Consider the following 15,864-nt stretch of genomic DNA (forward strand, 5'->3'; position numbering starts at 1 on the left):
AGGGGCCTGAGGGTCCGGCAGAGTCCTTCCCCCCACTCCCCAGAGCACAGGGCTGGAACAGCTTTTTATTTTATTTTATTTTTGCCTGACTCCCCTTCCCATTGCACCACCATGCACTAACATTCCTTACTACTTCAGGGAGTCCCCCAGCCCTGCATGGCAGATCTTTGCGGGGCAAAGGTGGTGCAAGGGGAAAAGAACGTCAGAAGCTTCCTTCTACCCATTCAGACCACTGGTCCATCTAGCTCAGTAATGTCTACACCAGGCATAGGCAAACTCGGCCCTCCAGATGTTCTGGGACTACAACTCCCATGATCTCTAGCTAACAGGACCAGTGGTCAGGGATGATGGGAATTGTAGTCCCCCCCCCCAAAAAAAAAATCTGGTGGGTCGAGTTTCCTATGCCTGGTCTACACTGGCTCACAGCAGCTCTCCAGAGTTTCAGACATCCCCAGCCCTACCTAGAGACACCAGAGATGGAATATTTTACATGTTAAGCATGTGTTCTATGGCCCAATCAGAGACAATTGCCCCCCTCCCTTTCCGCTGATGGGAGCATCCTGCTGATGGGACTCTCCCACTAGTGGAACCTTAGGCAGGTTTGAAGCCTAGGGTTGTTTCTGTCCCCTTCTTTCAACAAGGTCCCCAAGGCTGCCCACAAGAATTTTTCTGAAAATGCAGAAATCTTTATTCTTAAAAGGCATTTTTACACTGCTTTCCTTCACGGATTAGTTTCAAGCCAAAAAGCCATTGACAAGAAGGTGACACAGTTAAAGCTGGTATGAGAAACCATAAAGTCATAATGAGTCTGTGGGGAAAAAGAAAAGATACTGTGAACTTTACACCCAAACCGTGGCTCTGCCATGCTGCAAGGGGTTTGGATGCAGCAGAGGTCTCCATCCAGTTCTGCCCAGCACTGTTGGTTTCTGCTGGCAAGGAAGCCCCACTGGTGGGGAGTCACCAACATGCCTTCCAAAATGCTTTTCTGCTTCTTAATATTTGGAGTGAAACTGCAGTTGCTGTTAGAAGAAGCCTGTTACTGCAAATCAAGGTTATAACAGCAACGTTTGTCTTATTCTTCTTGCTTCAGTGGGTTCCTTTTTCATCTTTCCCTAGCATATTGGACCGGCTATTCCAGAAGTCAGCTCCGTATGGTTCAAGCTCTACATTTATCATATTACTGGACAAGGGCCTCCATCCCTGTTGTTATCTAAAGGAACAAGACTCCGAAAACTTCCAGATATATTTCAGGTAGGCATTAAGGATTTGGAGGGAATGAGAGTCTTCTGTAATGGTATTGATTCTGGAGTTGTTGCTTCTTTAGCCTTTGCATATAACACCTGAAGCTGCTGGTTTCAGCAAGGGTAAGCTGTTGCACTGGAAATGTGGGCGATCTTAATTCTGGGGTAGAGGCCTTTGGTCATGTTCAACTTTGTGTTCAGATCAGTGTTTTGTATAAACACCGCTCTAGAGAGCTGAGATGGCTCAGTCAGTAGAGCATAAGACTCCCAACAGCATCTAGGGGGCCACAGGTTCCGGTGTTAATAGGTAGTACAGTCATCTAGATAACAAATTGTCTCTAAATTAATTGAAAAGCATGTGTGCCGATAAATCAGTACAAATAGGATGATTGCGTTACTTTTCAGATTGTTGAAACAATTCGCTTTGTGCAAATAAGATTGGGGATATTTCTTCTTTTCCTACCAGCAGAAAAGGTAAACCCCTTTAATTCAGGCTGAAAAGAGCTTGAAAGGCAAAGCCAGATGGATGCAGACAGTGGAGGACTTTGCTCTTGCTGCCACTCTATAGACCTTTCAGTCTTAATCTGACCGCTGCGTCTTCCCTTCTGCTCCCTAGGGCTATGACCGCTTACTAATAACATCTTGGGGGCATGACCCAGGAGTCGTCCCAACTTCCAATGTGCTCACCATGCTGAATGATGCTTTAACCCATTCTGCTGTTCTGATTCAGGTAAGGAACAACTTGTATAAATATGAAACTTCTGATATTTCTCCTGGACCAGAGAGTTGCGTAGGATGTGGCGGGAAAGGAGTGGGGATTAAAGCTAGTTTGCGTAATACAGGTGAAACTCGGAAAATGAGAATATCATCGAAAAGTGCATTTATTTCAGTAATGCAACTTATTATTTTTTTCTTTTTCTTTTAATTTTTACAAATGCTTTCTTTTGTAAATTCCACAGTAATAAAACAAATAGTTACAAAAATACAAAAATAAACATCGATATTACATTTCATTCCATTCCATTTATAATTGACCCGCCTAATGACAAATAATTACGGTTAAAACAAATAAAGGCTTGACATTTCTTGCTTTGCATGTCATGCATCTGTCTCATGCATCTGTCTCAATGCAACTTAAAAGGTGAAACCAATATATGAGACAGATGCATGACATGCAAAGCAAGAAATGTCAAGCCTTTATTTGTTTTAACCGTAATTATTTGTCGTTAGGCGGGTCAATTATAAATGGAATGGAATGAAATGTAATAGCGATGTTTATTTTTGTATTTTTGTAACTATTTGTTTTATTACTGTGGAATTTACAAAAGAAAGCATTTGTAAAAATTAAAAGAAAAAGAAAAAAATAATAAGTTGCATTACTGAAATAAATGCACTTTTCGACGATATTCTAATTTTCCGAGTTTCACCTGTCTACAGGTGACCAGTGGTGGCTGGAAGATGGTTTATTTAATGCAACTCCTTATTTGAGGTGATCATGATTAACTCTTGGAATATGAGAAAAGACTATATTGTGATGACCTGTGCCTCAGATTATTTTTTTAGACCAGACTTAGCCAGCCTGATAACCTTCCTGATTATGTTGGATTCCCTCACCTATCTTCTCCCCTTCCTCTGACTCCCACCTCTTGATCACATCTCCCAAGAAAAAGCATCCTAGCTTGAAACCATACTGGGATTTTGTCCTTACTATTAAAGGAACCTTGATCTTACTAACTGAACAGGAACTCTTATCAAGCAACAACAAAGAGTTTCCATTCTGTTAATTCTGCAGAATTTAGTATTAATGGAGAGGGCACCTTAGGTTCTTTAGTTCTCTGGCAGTAATTCCCCATGATCAATGAGGTCTAGGCGCCTTTGAAAAGCTGGACATTGTCACATTGACATGCATTTTGTGCCTTAACTCTCACTTTGGTGTTTAGGGACATGGTATGCGTGGTATGGGGGAAACTGTCCATATGCCATTTCCATTCGATGAAACAGAACTGCAAGGAGGTAACTCGTGTTTGTTTGTACTGACATTCTCAGCTCAGACACAATTTGTGCATGACTGAATCCTCAAAACCGCACCTTGCTGCTCACAGTAACAAGGTGATACTAAAAGGTAACAAGGAAAGGGGGGAATTAGCAAGTTTCTGTCCAGAATTTCAGGCATCTCCCATCGTCTGCTGGCTGGAGATGCTGGGGATTGAACCTGGGAAACACAGGCACGCAAAGCATGTTTCTCTGCCACTTAGCTATAGTCCTCTTTGTGCTTTTGGCTTAGTGCAGGGTCGGCAAGGTTTTCCTCGCCTGGGCCGGTTCACTCCCTTGGAGATTGCTCTGTGGGTTGGATCTGCGCAGACAAGATTTCCAGCACTGCGGAAGCAAGTCCATGCTCCGTGTTGCACCGGTTTAGCGCAGCACGTGGGGACTCGCCAAGCAGGCAGCTCGGCTCAGGGGTGACTCATAGGCCGTTTAAACGACCCCTGTGAGCCGCTTGTGGCCCATGGGCCGCAGATTGCTGACCCCTGGCTTAGTGGGTATCAGACTTGTATGTTGCTGTGAGAATTTACCTATATACTTGAGTATAAGCCTACTTTTTCAGCACCAAAAATGTGCTGAAAAACCGCCCTCTGCTTACATTCGAGTGAGGCAGGTGGCGGCGGAGAAAGGCACAGGACCGGGGGTTCGGAGAAGCACTGCGCTGCGACTCTTCAAACCCCGGTCCTATGCCTGCTCTGTGCAAAGCGGCAGGGAGGGAGAAGCGGCGAGGAAGGGATCCCCCCACCCCGCCGCCGACAGCTGGGAAAGGCACAGCATGGTATTTATTTTTATTTTTGAAATTTACCAGTAGCTGCTGCATTTCCCACCATATACTCGAGTCAGTAAGTTTTCCCAGTTGTTGTTTTTAAAGGTAAAATTAGGTGCCTCAGCTTTTATTCGGGTTGGCTTATACTCAGGTATATACGGTAATCACTACCTTTTGAATGATATTTTGGTTAGGAATAATGTAACTGATAATACCCTTTCCCTGCCCGCTCCCCATAAAACATGATGCAGACAGACATAAAAGCCACTGATCATTGTTGTCAATGAACAATGATTCCAAAAGTTTGCTCCCCACCCCCCACTCCCTTGCACTGTTCTGCATTGTCTTTCTTTGTGAGGAAGTAAGGGGGGGGGCTTGCTGTTTTGCTAGATTTCTTTGCCACTGCAATCTCTAATCTTTTTTAAACTGGTGGCTGCGTGATGCAGCTTTTTTTCTTTTACCTTTTGCTTAGTAAAATTGCCATTTGACGTGACAGGTGTGTCGTCGTCTCCCCCCCCCCCCCCCCGGTTTGTGTTTAGATTTTTCTCGTCTCAACATGGGCGTTCACAAAGCGTTGAGGATATTAAGGGAAAAGATGGATTTGCAGCACTTCTGCGGCTACGTAACCATGTTGAACCCTTTCAGCCACCACGTGCACAGAAAGCTGAGTGATGCATCTGATGGAAAAGGTTGGTCAGCAGTAAACCTTTGTTGTCGGACGTGGAGGCTTCTAGCATTTGGATCTGCGCCAAGTTCCTTGTGTACAGTGAATGAAAGGTGGTGGAATGGGAAGCATGTAGCTAAGAGGGTGGGTTCCTGAATCCTACACCTTCAAGGGTCCTGCTAAAAGGAAGCATCCTGCGCATGGCCAGATGCCAGATACGCCAAGAGTGTTCATACTAGAGAAGCCATTGGGGATGTGGATGAACAGGGCATAACCAGAGCAGTACTGTCTGTGCACAAGCAAAGCAGACTTGAGGGACTCTCCGGAGCAGATTTTGAGGGCACACGGTGGGAGGAGAGGAAGGTGAGCTTGTGCAGCGCTGTGTTCCACCCAGAGCTGCTGAATCATAGCAGCTGCTGCTCAGGAATATAGCTTAAATGGCTTGTTTCTTTTGCTCTAAGGCGAGCCAGAGCTGGCACTGGGCTCGGATGTAAATGGGAGCACGGAATCATTTGAAATGGTCATTGAAGAGCCACCCATGGATTTGGCAGCTAAGCAAAGTCCCGAAGGTAATCCTTTTTAAAAATAAAATAAAGGGTATAATTTGTTACTGGGAAGAAGACAGTGCTGGCTAAGGAACTGCAGTCCAAATTCCACATTGCCTCATCTCTGTATCTGTTCAGTTCCCACAACAGAGCAGGAGTGGGTCCCCCTGGAATTGTGCTTTGGAATTCCACTCTTCAGCTCCGAGTTAAACCGGAAAGTCTGCCGGAAGATTGCAAGCCACGGACTGTGCAGCAGAGAGAGGTGAGGACTTGCCACGACCAAAACTGTTTGCCTGCAGATCTTTCAGCAGAGGTAGAAATGAAGCGGTTAGTGTTCAACATGCACATCGATCCCATAGACTACTTGTTTGACATTATATATGTTTTCTAATCTTTCAACAGCCTTCAAAAACTGTTACATTCCAGTAGAAAACTTTCTCTACAGGTCCTAAGCTTTGTTCATTCATTCCAGGTAAATAGATACCGTTTAAGAATTGCATATGCATTAATATTTACATAAAAGTTCCTTTTTGACATAAACGCATTGCAAACTTTCATTTCTCGATGTTCCTTGTAACACTGATGAAATGCTAAAGGGTGTTTGCTGAATTGAGACGAGGGGGGAAAGCCACTGTCTGGTTCTGTAGCTTTATTCTCCATACCTCCCTGGACAATGTTGTGGGTTTGTTTCATGACTTTGTGCTTAGTTGCACGTTTTCTCAACCTGAAGGCCACCAGGACTACTGGTGTTATCAAACCTCTTCTCTGACAGACTTGCAGCCACTTAGTGCCTCCTCTGCTACCTTTCTGTCTGTCCTGCCTGCTAGCCTGGTCTCTCCAAACAGCCTTAATCTCTACTGTACTTGGCATAGCAGTGGGGACATAGTAGTGCCAGGATCCTAGGTTTTAAGAAGCCCTTTCTGACACCAAAAGCCTCGGGGCATGTGCCAAGTGTCACAGCTCCACTACCTCCTATAAATTTGGCAAGAGGATAGAGAATGGAAAAAGGAAAGGATGGGAATTGTCCTGGATCCTTTGGCCATTAAAGAGGAGGCTGTTGGGTTAATAAAAGAGAAGCCAACCAAGGCTTACTAGGTTTGTGAATACTAGCAAGACCCCTACCTCTGCTCACCAAGAGTCAAAATTGCTAAGGGACCCCTGGCACCGTCACCTCCCTTTGTCAAGGACATCTGAAGGCAGGCCTGTATAGGGAAACATTTAATGTTTTATTATGTTTTTATATATGTTGTATGCTGCCCAGAGTGGCTAGGGCAACCCAGTCACATGGGCGGGGAATAAATAATAATAATAATAATAATAATAATAATAATAATAATAATAATAATAATAATAATAATATGCAGTAGCCAATTGAGAATTTGGGACTGTAAGTTACTTGTTTGCCAAAAATAAATGCCAACTGGTAATCCTATTGAGGCACGCTTCCCTCTTTTCCTCCTCAGGAAAGCATTTCAACTATGGAATTACTTTCAGAAGCTAGTTTCTCGTCCTCCTCCTCTTCTACTTCAAGTTTACTTTCCCACCCATCCTCTGCTGACGCAGGCGTTCCACTTCCAGCCAAGAACCTGATGTTCAAGGACGGTACATTGTCAGAGTGGAACGGGCGGTCTCCTTCCTCTGTCCTTATTGCAACTGTGCCGCCCGAACACCTGAAATAGCTCGAGGGGTTCGCCCTGGGTGTGGTTCACATTTTGCCTTTTCTTTCCGGGTAACCAACTGCATTCGACTTACAGTGCCAACCTCCCCGGAAGTATAATGCTACCCACAGCATGACCTCTGCAACGATAGTGTTATTAAAGTGTGTAGTGCTGCACTTTTAACCTGGGGGAGATGCATCCTCTCTCGCCTACCTGTTCATTACTGCATGTCATGCTGCAACGAAAAGCTTCTTAGTTGTCAGCCTGCCTCTCTTTTTATCTCAAGACAATCAATCTTTCTTTTATAACTGAAAGCGCCCTTCGTAGGCTTTCTGATGGTTGAATTTCTATACTGTCACAGTAGATAATAGTAATTTTATACGTTTGTGGTGCAGACCTTAAACTTGCTTCTTTTTTTATCTTATTAACACACAACAGTTAATAGCTTTTGGCATTAGAAAGGCACAAGATGTATTAAAATAGTGTAACAAAAGTATCAGTGACTGATGGGAGAGAGGGGGACAGCAGGATTCTACCGCTGACGTACTTAATAATTAGCTATTAACTACCTGGTTAAAAAGGATAGTTAGGAAGTGGTCACATCAGTCTGCTGATTATGCTTTGTAAATTATTTTAATCTGAAGCTTAAAAGCAGCTACAGAAGCGTCATAGGAAAACTTAGAGAGATCTAATTTTATTTTCGTCCTTGGTGGAACCTTGGAGTTTGATGGGATTACACCAGTGTTAAATGTGGTGCTGTCTGTACGTAGAAGTTCTTGTTGATAATACACTTTATTTTTCTCCAGCTTCCTTTGTTGGCACAGTAGACCGGAAGGGTGAGGGCAGGAATTGAGAGCCTTTTGCTCTTGCCTCCTGTTGTCCAAAGCTAATTGAGAGCCTGCTCTGCACGGCCACTTCAGGATGCGGTAGCTTCACAAAAAATCTTGACCTGTGATGGCTTTCATCCCATAACTAGCCAGGTGTGTGAATCCACTGCCATGTCTGGAATTCGGTGTCTTGACTTGCCACTGCTGCCCCAAGGCCAAATCTGCACATTCTGATGACTTCCCGTAGAGTTTCGAGCACACCTTACAGGGGAATGTGTTTGTGTGAATAGGTCCTAAGCAGGCGGGCAACACAGAATGGTTTAAATCCACGAAATACTTGCACTGCGTAGCATCTGATCCATGCTGCGGAAGCTGCGTTTCTTTTAACCAGTGGGCTCTTCCCTCTGATGACTGACGTGGTTACTGGAGAAAGGTTACCAGAATCAGGCCAGGCTCACATTAAGCCTCTCCTCTTCCACGTAGGAATAGACAAAAACTAACAGAGCTGTAACTGTAATCAAGCCTGGTCTCTCACTGGAAGAAACTGGGCACAATCTACTGGGAAATTTCCTACACCCCATAACAGGCGAAGCACAGGAAACGCTCTTTTGCAACTCTCACTTGCTCAGTTGGGCTTCTGCAGGAAAACTTTTCAGTGGATTGTGGCCATACCTGGGGGATGGCGGGTGTTTCATCATGAAAATAATGTTAATTGGAGATTTAGTTTCAATCCTTTCTAGATTTTATCAAGGTTCCCTTCCTAGGAAGGGAAGAGAAATGTATGCAGTGTTGTGTAACAATTAGCTTTGCATAGTTTATACAAAAACTGTATTGTGGTTCCTCTAGTTTCAGGGTCTTCTCAACAGCTGCAAAATGTTGAAAGAAAGAAAAAGCAGCCGTGAAAAGTTAAGAATAAGAACCTTTGGTATAAAAATAATTGTGGTCCAAGATGTTCGATATCAGGGCTTTGGGAGGAAAGGTGGTTAGTTACTTGCTTTATTGGAATAGCAGTTTGGGGATTGTTGTTTTTTATTGCACATCGGCAGGGATGTTTTGGGGACCAAGAACCTAGAAAGCACCCAAGTCACATTCATAAGCAGATTGCAGTATTTAGCAGGCTCCTCTCTTCTTCTTTTCCTTTTCTTAGAAAAATACGGAGCAATGGCAAAGGATTTATTGGGCATATTTTGAAACTGGGGGAAATGTAGAAAAATTACCTTGCATTCTTATGGTTGGAAATTGAATCTCCTCCTCCTCCTCCCCACCAGCCATTTCCCCTTAGTATTATTTTTACACAATATTTCTGGAAGTAAAGGTTCCCCTTTCATTTGAAAAGCAGGGATGAATAAGAATTTGCACAGACAGTAATGTTTTTAGCCATCTCTCACTTTTTTCTGCCTTTCCTGCAACAATGGGACTCTGAGGCTGCATGCAACACAGAGCATCTCGTTGACTTATTTTTTTTAAAAAAAAGAGTTTCAGCTCAGCCATCATACTGGAAATAGAGCAGTGGCTGTTTTTCTGGCCTCCTAACAAATGGAAGGGTGGGTTTGGGATGGGTGATCTAGGGCTGTCAAATGACCCATCGAAACAGAATGACACGAGCCTGACCTTGCATCTGATAGTCGCTTGATATGTGGAATCAGCAGGCCGAAAACTTCCGCAGCGCGGAGAGAAGCATCTGTTTGCCTGCTAATGCTAGCATATCAAGCTACCATTGGAAGCCACAAGAGCAGAAATCAGTAAATCAGTTGGCAATCTTCAAAGCTGATCTGTTTCAAAAAAAATGACATGTGTATTGCAACTACAACATTTCAACCCCCCATGGAAATGCAAGGAGGACAGAAATAAGTTGCTCCCCCCCCCCAAGAACTACCCTAAGAGGAACTGTTTTGCACACCACCTGCCCAGCTGTTAAATCTACACGTGATGCAAGAGATCCATTGGTTGGATCTACTGACACCACCACCTCCTTTTCTTTTTCTTTTTTTTGCTTTTTCTTTAATGCAGCCACTAGGGCCTCCAAATATGACGAGAGAGCAGTAGTTGGGTGGTTAAACTCACCCATGCCATTTTCCAAGTCTTAGTCCCCCGTCCCCCCAGCAAGCAAAAAAGAAGTAGCTTCAGGGCCATTTTCAGATCAGTAGTTTGGAGCATGTGACGATTAAACACCCCTACCCTAAGTGCCACTGTTGTGATGAAAATTTGGACGCTTCCAACCCTGCAGCTAGTTTTAAAAAGAGCAAAGCGCTAGGAGATCCAGGGATCCCCCACATCACATAGTGTTTAAACTTTGAATTAAAGTTCTAATTAGTGGAGCAGGGAGGCCTTAATAAAAACGATGCCATAGCATAGCTTTGTAATGCTGATAGTGTTGTGCTTTGTGTAAACTATAATGTGAAATGGCATGCTGGGTCGAGGCTCATCCGGAAATCCCAAGCATTCTGGAGTTTTATCTCTACTGTTATAAGAGATGAGCTGAAATCCCCCTAAGGGTCAACTTGAATAAACTTCCCTATTTTGTTCCCCAGCCCCAAGACATCATTTGACCCCTCTCCTCTTTTCCGTGCAACTATAATCTTGAAACCTCACTTAAAGCTAGTGGCGTGAGTGCCGCCATCTTGGATGCTGTTGCTGGCCTGGGTAGATGGCTTTAAGCCCAAGATGGGAAACTCGGTGGCAATGCCTTTGCTGCTGGTGCCATCACAGCCTTCATAAGAGTCCCGAAAGGTGAATCTTAAATTGGGTATGCAGGTGGTTGTTCAAAAGTGTCTGTAATGGCTATGTGCCATGGGTGCTTTGGGGGGGGGGGCAGTAAGGACATATCTGAATTACTTATAAGTACTGTGAATAAAGACGACAGCTTTATGCAACCAAAAAAAAATTTTTTTAAGAAATCTGTCGAGCTTAATCCTTTATTTTTTCCCCCACCAGCTTTTTCCTTGTAAAAAATCAAGTTTGCGACGTTTTAGGCCTTAACATTTCATTATTCATCTATGTGTGCTTCATGACTAAGATGTATTTTGCTGCTTGAATCTGGGAATAAATGAGACATCCATAAATACTATTTTTAACTGGACTTGCCTTGGGAGGCTTTTTCAAGGCAGTTTCACTGGGATTATCCCTTCTTTTCTATGTATATATGTTAATCTTCTCCATTCCGTCCCCTCCCAACTTCCCAGCAGTTTGAATTCTTTATTTCCACAGTGCACTTATAATTCATTGTACCGTACTTCTTTTCCTCCAGTGTTTCTGATACTATTTTGAAGGTTTTAAAAGCGTGGGAGTCCGGCAGCCCTAAAAGCAACCCAGTTGCTTTGTTTCTAGTCCGACGCCGTCGATAGTATACAGTGAACTGTACAAAAACCTGGTATTTGATTAAATTATTGGAATATGTAACATAAATGTTTACAAATAAAACTGTGTTGCTGGTCAGGACCTTTTCCAGAACGGCTTACTTGATCCTACAAATCGAGCTTTTTGGCAGAGAGTGAGTTCATGTGTGCAATTATGTTAACTTGGTTGCAGAAACTTGAATATGTGAGCTGACTCCATTCCTTGGAGTGGCGCAGTGTGAATTGCCAGTTCTGTATGCAGTTGATTCTATATGGTGTCCTTCCAAAGGTCCCCAGAGTGACTTACAAGAGAGCCAGGGTGGTGTAGTGGTTAAGAGCGGTAGACTCGTAATCTGGTGAACTGGGTTCGCTTCCCGCTCTTCCACATGCAGCTGCTGGGTGACCTTGGGCTAGTCATACTTCTTTGAAGTCTCTCAGCCCCACTCACCTCACAGAGTGTTTGCTGTGGGAGATGGAAGGGAAAGGAGAATGTTAGCGGCTTTGAGACTCCTTCGGGCAGTGATAAAGCAGGATATCAAATCCAAACTCCTCCTCCTCCTCTTCTTCTTCTTCCAAGAATGTAAAATTACAATAAAAGGGAAAGCGTTAAAACACCACACTATAAAAGGGTGGTAGAATAACTTTTGGCGCAATTAAGAAGCCAGGTAGCAAATACTGCTGAAAATAGCAAACAAAACTGCATTATATTAGGAAAACTTGTTTGGGGGAATGTGCATGTTAGGAGGGAAATGGCATATATAAAAATGGTGAATTAGGAGAAATGAACACTAAAATGTTGGTGTTCATTTTTGTGAGAACCTTTTATCAAAACATTTGCAAAACTGTTGCAAGAATGTGACCAACTTAAGGCTGGAAGAAAGATGAATCTGTTGGTTTCAGCTTCTCAATCTCAAGAGGAGGGTTAACCCTTCGCCCTAAGCCACTCTTAATTAAATGGCTTCTCTCGCCAATCTCCAAAGCAAGGCAAAAACACTATAAAGGCATTTGTTTTTCTCTAGCTGTTCAAATAGGGTTGGGACAGGGGTTGTAAACAGAGAAGGAGCCCCAATGGAAACGTTCCAGTTTCTCGCCGGCACTGCCCCAATTCAACTCTCTTTCCACACACCTATTACATTAAAACTTCAAGAATTCTGATCATGGATCTCTTGCATTTGTTGTAACCCTTTTGTCTTATAGAAGGCTGCTGTGAGGCATTCAGCTGGTCTTAAATGAGTCCTCTTAACTATTGGAAGGGCAAGCCAGCAGTTGCCTCTGGGCTGGTTTCAGGTCCACAGGCTGGTTTGTGGTATTCTATTTATTAAATTTGTATACTGCCCTTCATCTGTAGATCTCAGGGCAGTTCACAACATAAAATGACAGTATTCATAATAAAATTAAGAACAACTACAAGCCAAAAATCTCTGCTCCCACAACACATTTAAAAGGGTAAAGGTAAAGGGACCCCTGACCGACTCTGGGGTTGCAGCGCTCATCTCGCGTTATTGGCCGAGGGAGCTGGCGTACAGCTTCCAGGTCATGTGGCCAGCATGACAAAGCCACTTCTGGCAAACCAGAGCAGCACACGGAAATGCCATTTACCTTCCCGCTGTAGGGGTACCTATTTATCTACAGTGGAACCTCGGTTTATGAACACCTCGGTTTACGAACGCCGTGGACCCGTCTGGAACTGATTAATCCACTTTCCATTACTTTCAAGGGGAAAGTTCGCTTCAGCTTATGAACGCTTCAGTTTATGAACAGACTTTCGGAACCAATTACACCCATGCTTCGGGTTAAGTACGCTTCAGGTTGAGTACTCCGCGGACCGTCTAGAACAGATTAATCCACTTTCCATTACTTTCAATGGGAAAGTTCGCTTCAGTTTATGAACAGACTTCCGGAACCAATTGTGTTCATAAGCTGAGGTACCACTGTACTTGCACTTTGACGTGCTTTCAAACTGCTAGGCTGGCAGGAGCTGGGACCGAGCAACGGGAGCTCACCCCATCGCGGGGATTCGAACCGCCGACCTTCTGATCAGCAAGTCCTAGACTCTGTGGTTTAACCCACAGCGCCACCCGCGTCCCTTATTTTAAAAGGGTATTGGATGTCAAATCAGCCAAAAGCCTGGTTGAAGAGGAATGTTTTTGCCTGGTGCCTAAATGTTTATAATGAAGGCACCAGGCAAACATCCCTGGGGAGAGCATTCCACAAGTGGGGAGCCACTGCAGAAAAGGCCCGTTCTCGGGTTGCCACCCTCCAGACTTCTCATGGAGGAGGCACATGAAGAAGGTCTCAGATTATGATTGCAGGAACTGAGTTGGTTCATGTGAGGAGAGTTGGCCCTTGAGGTATTGCAGTTCTGAGCCCACAGCCATTCACCAACACAAGTAAATCCAGAAGGAAATTTTAGCGGCCTGTTTTTGTGTGTGTGCCTAAGCATCTGATGACAAAGATAGCCGGAGTCTCCCATTTCTTGGGTAAACAAATTAGATGCTCCTTTCATTTTACTAGCTCTAATGTGCAAGTGTTTTAGTCGTGTTTTTCATGGGAAACACATTTTTCTTTCTAAGCCTGCAACCCCAACTGGATTTCCAAAACAAAAGTGTTAGTCTCTCATCAGAATTAGTGGTGATTAGTGATTTAGGCCTGAGAGCACAGTAAATCTGCCTCTTGGCCTTTACATCAGACTTTTACTGCTGTAGTATTTTCTTGGCTGGAGCTTCAGCCATTTCTGGAAAACACATGGGGTTGGTTTTTTTTTTCATTTTTGGCAAGTTCTCACCACGTCAGTTAATCCTTTTTCACAGCATCAGAGCTTCTGACACGTAGCTTTTTTCATCAGAATTGGAAGTCTCTGTTTCTGTACAAAAATAAATAAATCCAAAAAAGGGGAACGAATTCCTTTGACTTTTGGGGTGAGGGAAGGAGAATGGCTTTTACCACCTCAGAATTTCACAGACTTCAAACTCGTCACACAAAATACTGACAGGCTGCGGGCATCCTTAGTCATGCTCAGAGTGGACTAATTGAAATAAATGGCACAGGTATGTTTCCACTATCCTAGGGGCAGGTCTGCAAGAAGATCAAACCTATCCATTCTGAAGGAAATGAGCCCTGAGTGCTCACTGGAATTACAGATCCTGAAGCTGAGGCTCCAAATGCTCATGAGAAGAGAAGACTCCCTGGAAAAGACCCTGATGTTGGGAAAGATTGAGGGCACTAGGAGAAGGGGATGACAGAGGACGAGATGGTTGGACAGTGTTCTCGAAGCTACGAACATGAGTTTGACCAAACTGCGGGAGGCAGTGGAAGACAGGAGTGCCTGGCGTGCTATGGTCCATGGGGTCACAAAGAGTCGGACACGATTAAACAACAAACAACAAGGGGCAGGCAACTAGTTGGCCAGAGTCCACATCTGCCCCCCTGCTTGGTTTCTTGTGCATGTTAGTTGCTTTCTTCTGAGCTTAGAGGAGATGGCTCTTGGACTTCATCTCGCCAGTATGAACAGCAAAGGATGACCTGTTTGATCTCCTGTCAATCAGCTGCTCACTCTGATACGTAACAACCCAAGATATCATCCAATGGGAGTAAGCGGCTGAGGTGTGAAATATCTAGGAAAATTTCAATTCCATTTGCATTTAAACACTTAACTTTTCTAAACAATGAAGGAACCAAAACACAAGCGTCCTTAAAATCCGCACATCCCTGAGTTTTGCAGTGCAGTTCACCAGCCAAGTAAGGTGTTCAAAAATGCATAAAAGGTAAAGGACCCCCTGACAGTTAAGTCCAGTCGCAAATGACTCTGGGGTTGCTGTGCTCATCTCGCTTTACAGCCCAAGGGAGCCAGCGTTTGTCCGCTCCGCGGACAGTTTTTCCGGGTCATGTAGCCAGCATGACTAAGCTGCTTATGGCGCAACAGAACACTGAAACCAGAGCAGCATATGGAAATGCCATTTACCTTCCCGCCGGAGCAGTACCTATTTATCTACTTGCACTTTTTGGCGTGCTTTCGAACTGCTAGGTTGGCAGGAACTGGGACCGAACAACAGGAGCTCACCCTGTCGCGGGGATTCGAACCACCGACCTTCTGATCGGCAAGCCCAAGAGGCTCAGTGGTTTAGACCACAGCTGTATGCATATACCAGGTCAAATGTGTACAGAAAAGCAAATATTAGCAAAAATAGAAATGCATTTTAGGGAAAGCATCTTGGCTAAAATATTTACATTAGGCACAATTACATGTATGCAAAACTGTATATTGGCTGCCAAGAAGCGCACCCTTCAAGGGTGTTCAGCATGGGTGTTAAGATCAATAGGACGATACTATGATGAGTCGCATAATGGTTTTGAAGAACTGAAGACGGCATGAGGGATGTATCATAACCTGCGATGTACACACTGATCCCACCTTCACTTCTGGTAAGTAGGGGCAGGTAAGCGTGTTCTAAAACTGCTGCTTCCAGAAGAATTCTTGGGACCTTTTCACCTTTTTGTTCTGAGTCATAAAAGATGGAGGGATTTTTTTGGGGGGGGCAGGTGATGCTAGGTCTTATTGCCATCATCCTTCAGACTACTTTGACGGAAGTTGTTAGATGTTTTTACTTTACCTATTGGTGAGATTTATGCTTGCTTATAGCTTGCTTTAAAAGGTTGGGGAAAACTGCAGGAACCTGGCACCCCCGATCACTCTCCTGAGTCCAGCAGGAAACTGGATCGGTCATTTCCTCTCCCATGAGAGGAGCGAGCGATTCTGCTGACCACTGAGTTCAGGCACACCAGAAG

The 15,864-nt window shown here is 44.1% G+C and overlaps 1 protein-coding gene across 1 annotated transcript in view; it reads left to right on the top strand.

The window, feature by feature from the left end:
• Positions 1 to 7,482, top strand: part of FAM91A1 (family with sequence similarity 91 member A1) — a 28,995-nt gene extending 21,513 nt beyond the window's left edge. Inside the window, exons 17-24 of the mRNA XM_035125233.2 lie at positions 1,117 to 1,251; positions 1,858 to 1,971; positions 3,182 to 3,254; positions 4,590 to 4,739; positions 5,176 to 5,283; positions 5,398 to 5,521; positions 5,662 to 5,731; positions 6,723 to 7,482. Of these exons, the coding sequence (XP_034981124.2) occupies positions 1,117 to 1,251; positions 1,858 to 1,971; positions 3,182 to 3,254; positions 4,590 to 4,739; positions 5,176 to 5,283; positions 5,398 to 5,521; positions 5,662 to 5,731; positions 6,723 to 6,938 (990 nt within the window). The 3' untranslated portion in view covers positions 6,939 to 7,482. The remainder of the gene's footprint in view (positions 1 to 1,116; positions 1,252 to 1,857; positions 1,972 to 3,181; positions 3,255 to 4,589; positions 4,740 to 5,175; positions 5,284 to 5,397; positions 5,522 to 5,661; positions 5,732 to 6,722) is intronic.
• The last annotated feature ends 8,382 nt before the right edge of the window (positions 7,483 to 15,864 follow it).

Source organism: Zootoca vivipara, chromosome 8 (genome assembly GCF_963506605.1).
Source record: "Zootoca vivipara chromosome 8, rZooViv1.1, whole genome shotgun sequence".
NCBI classification, from domain to species: domain Eukaryota; kingdom Metazoa; phylum Chordata; class Lepidosauria; order Squamata; family Lacertidae; genus Zootoca; species Zootoca vivipara.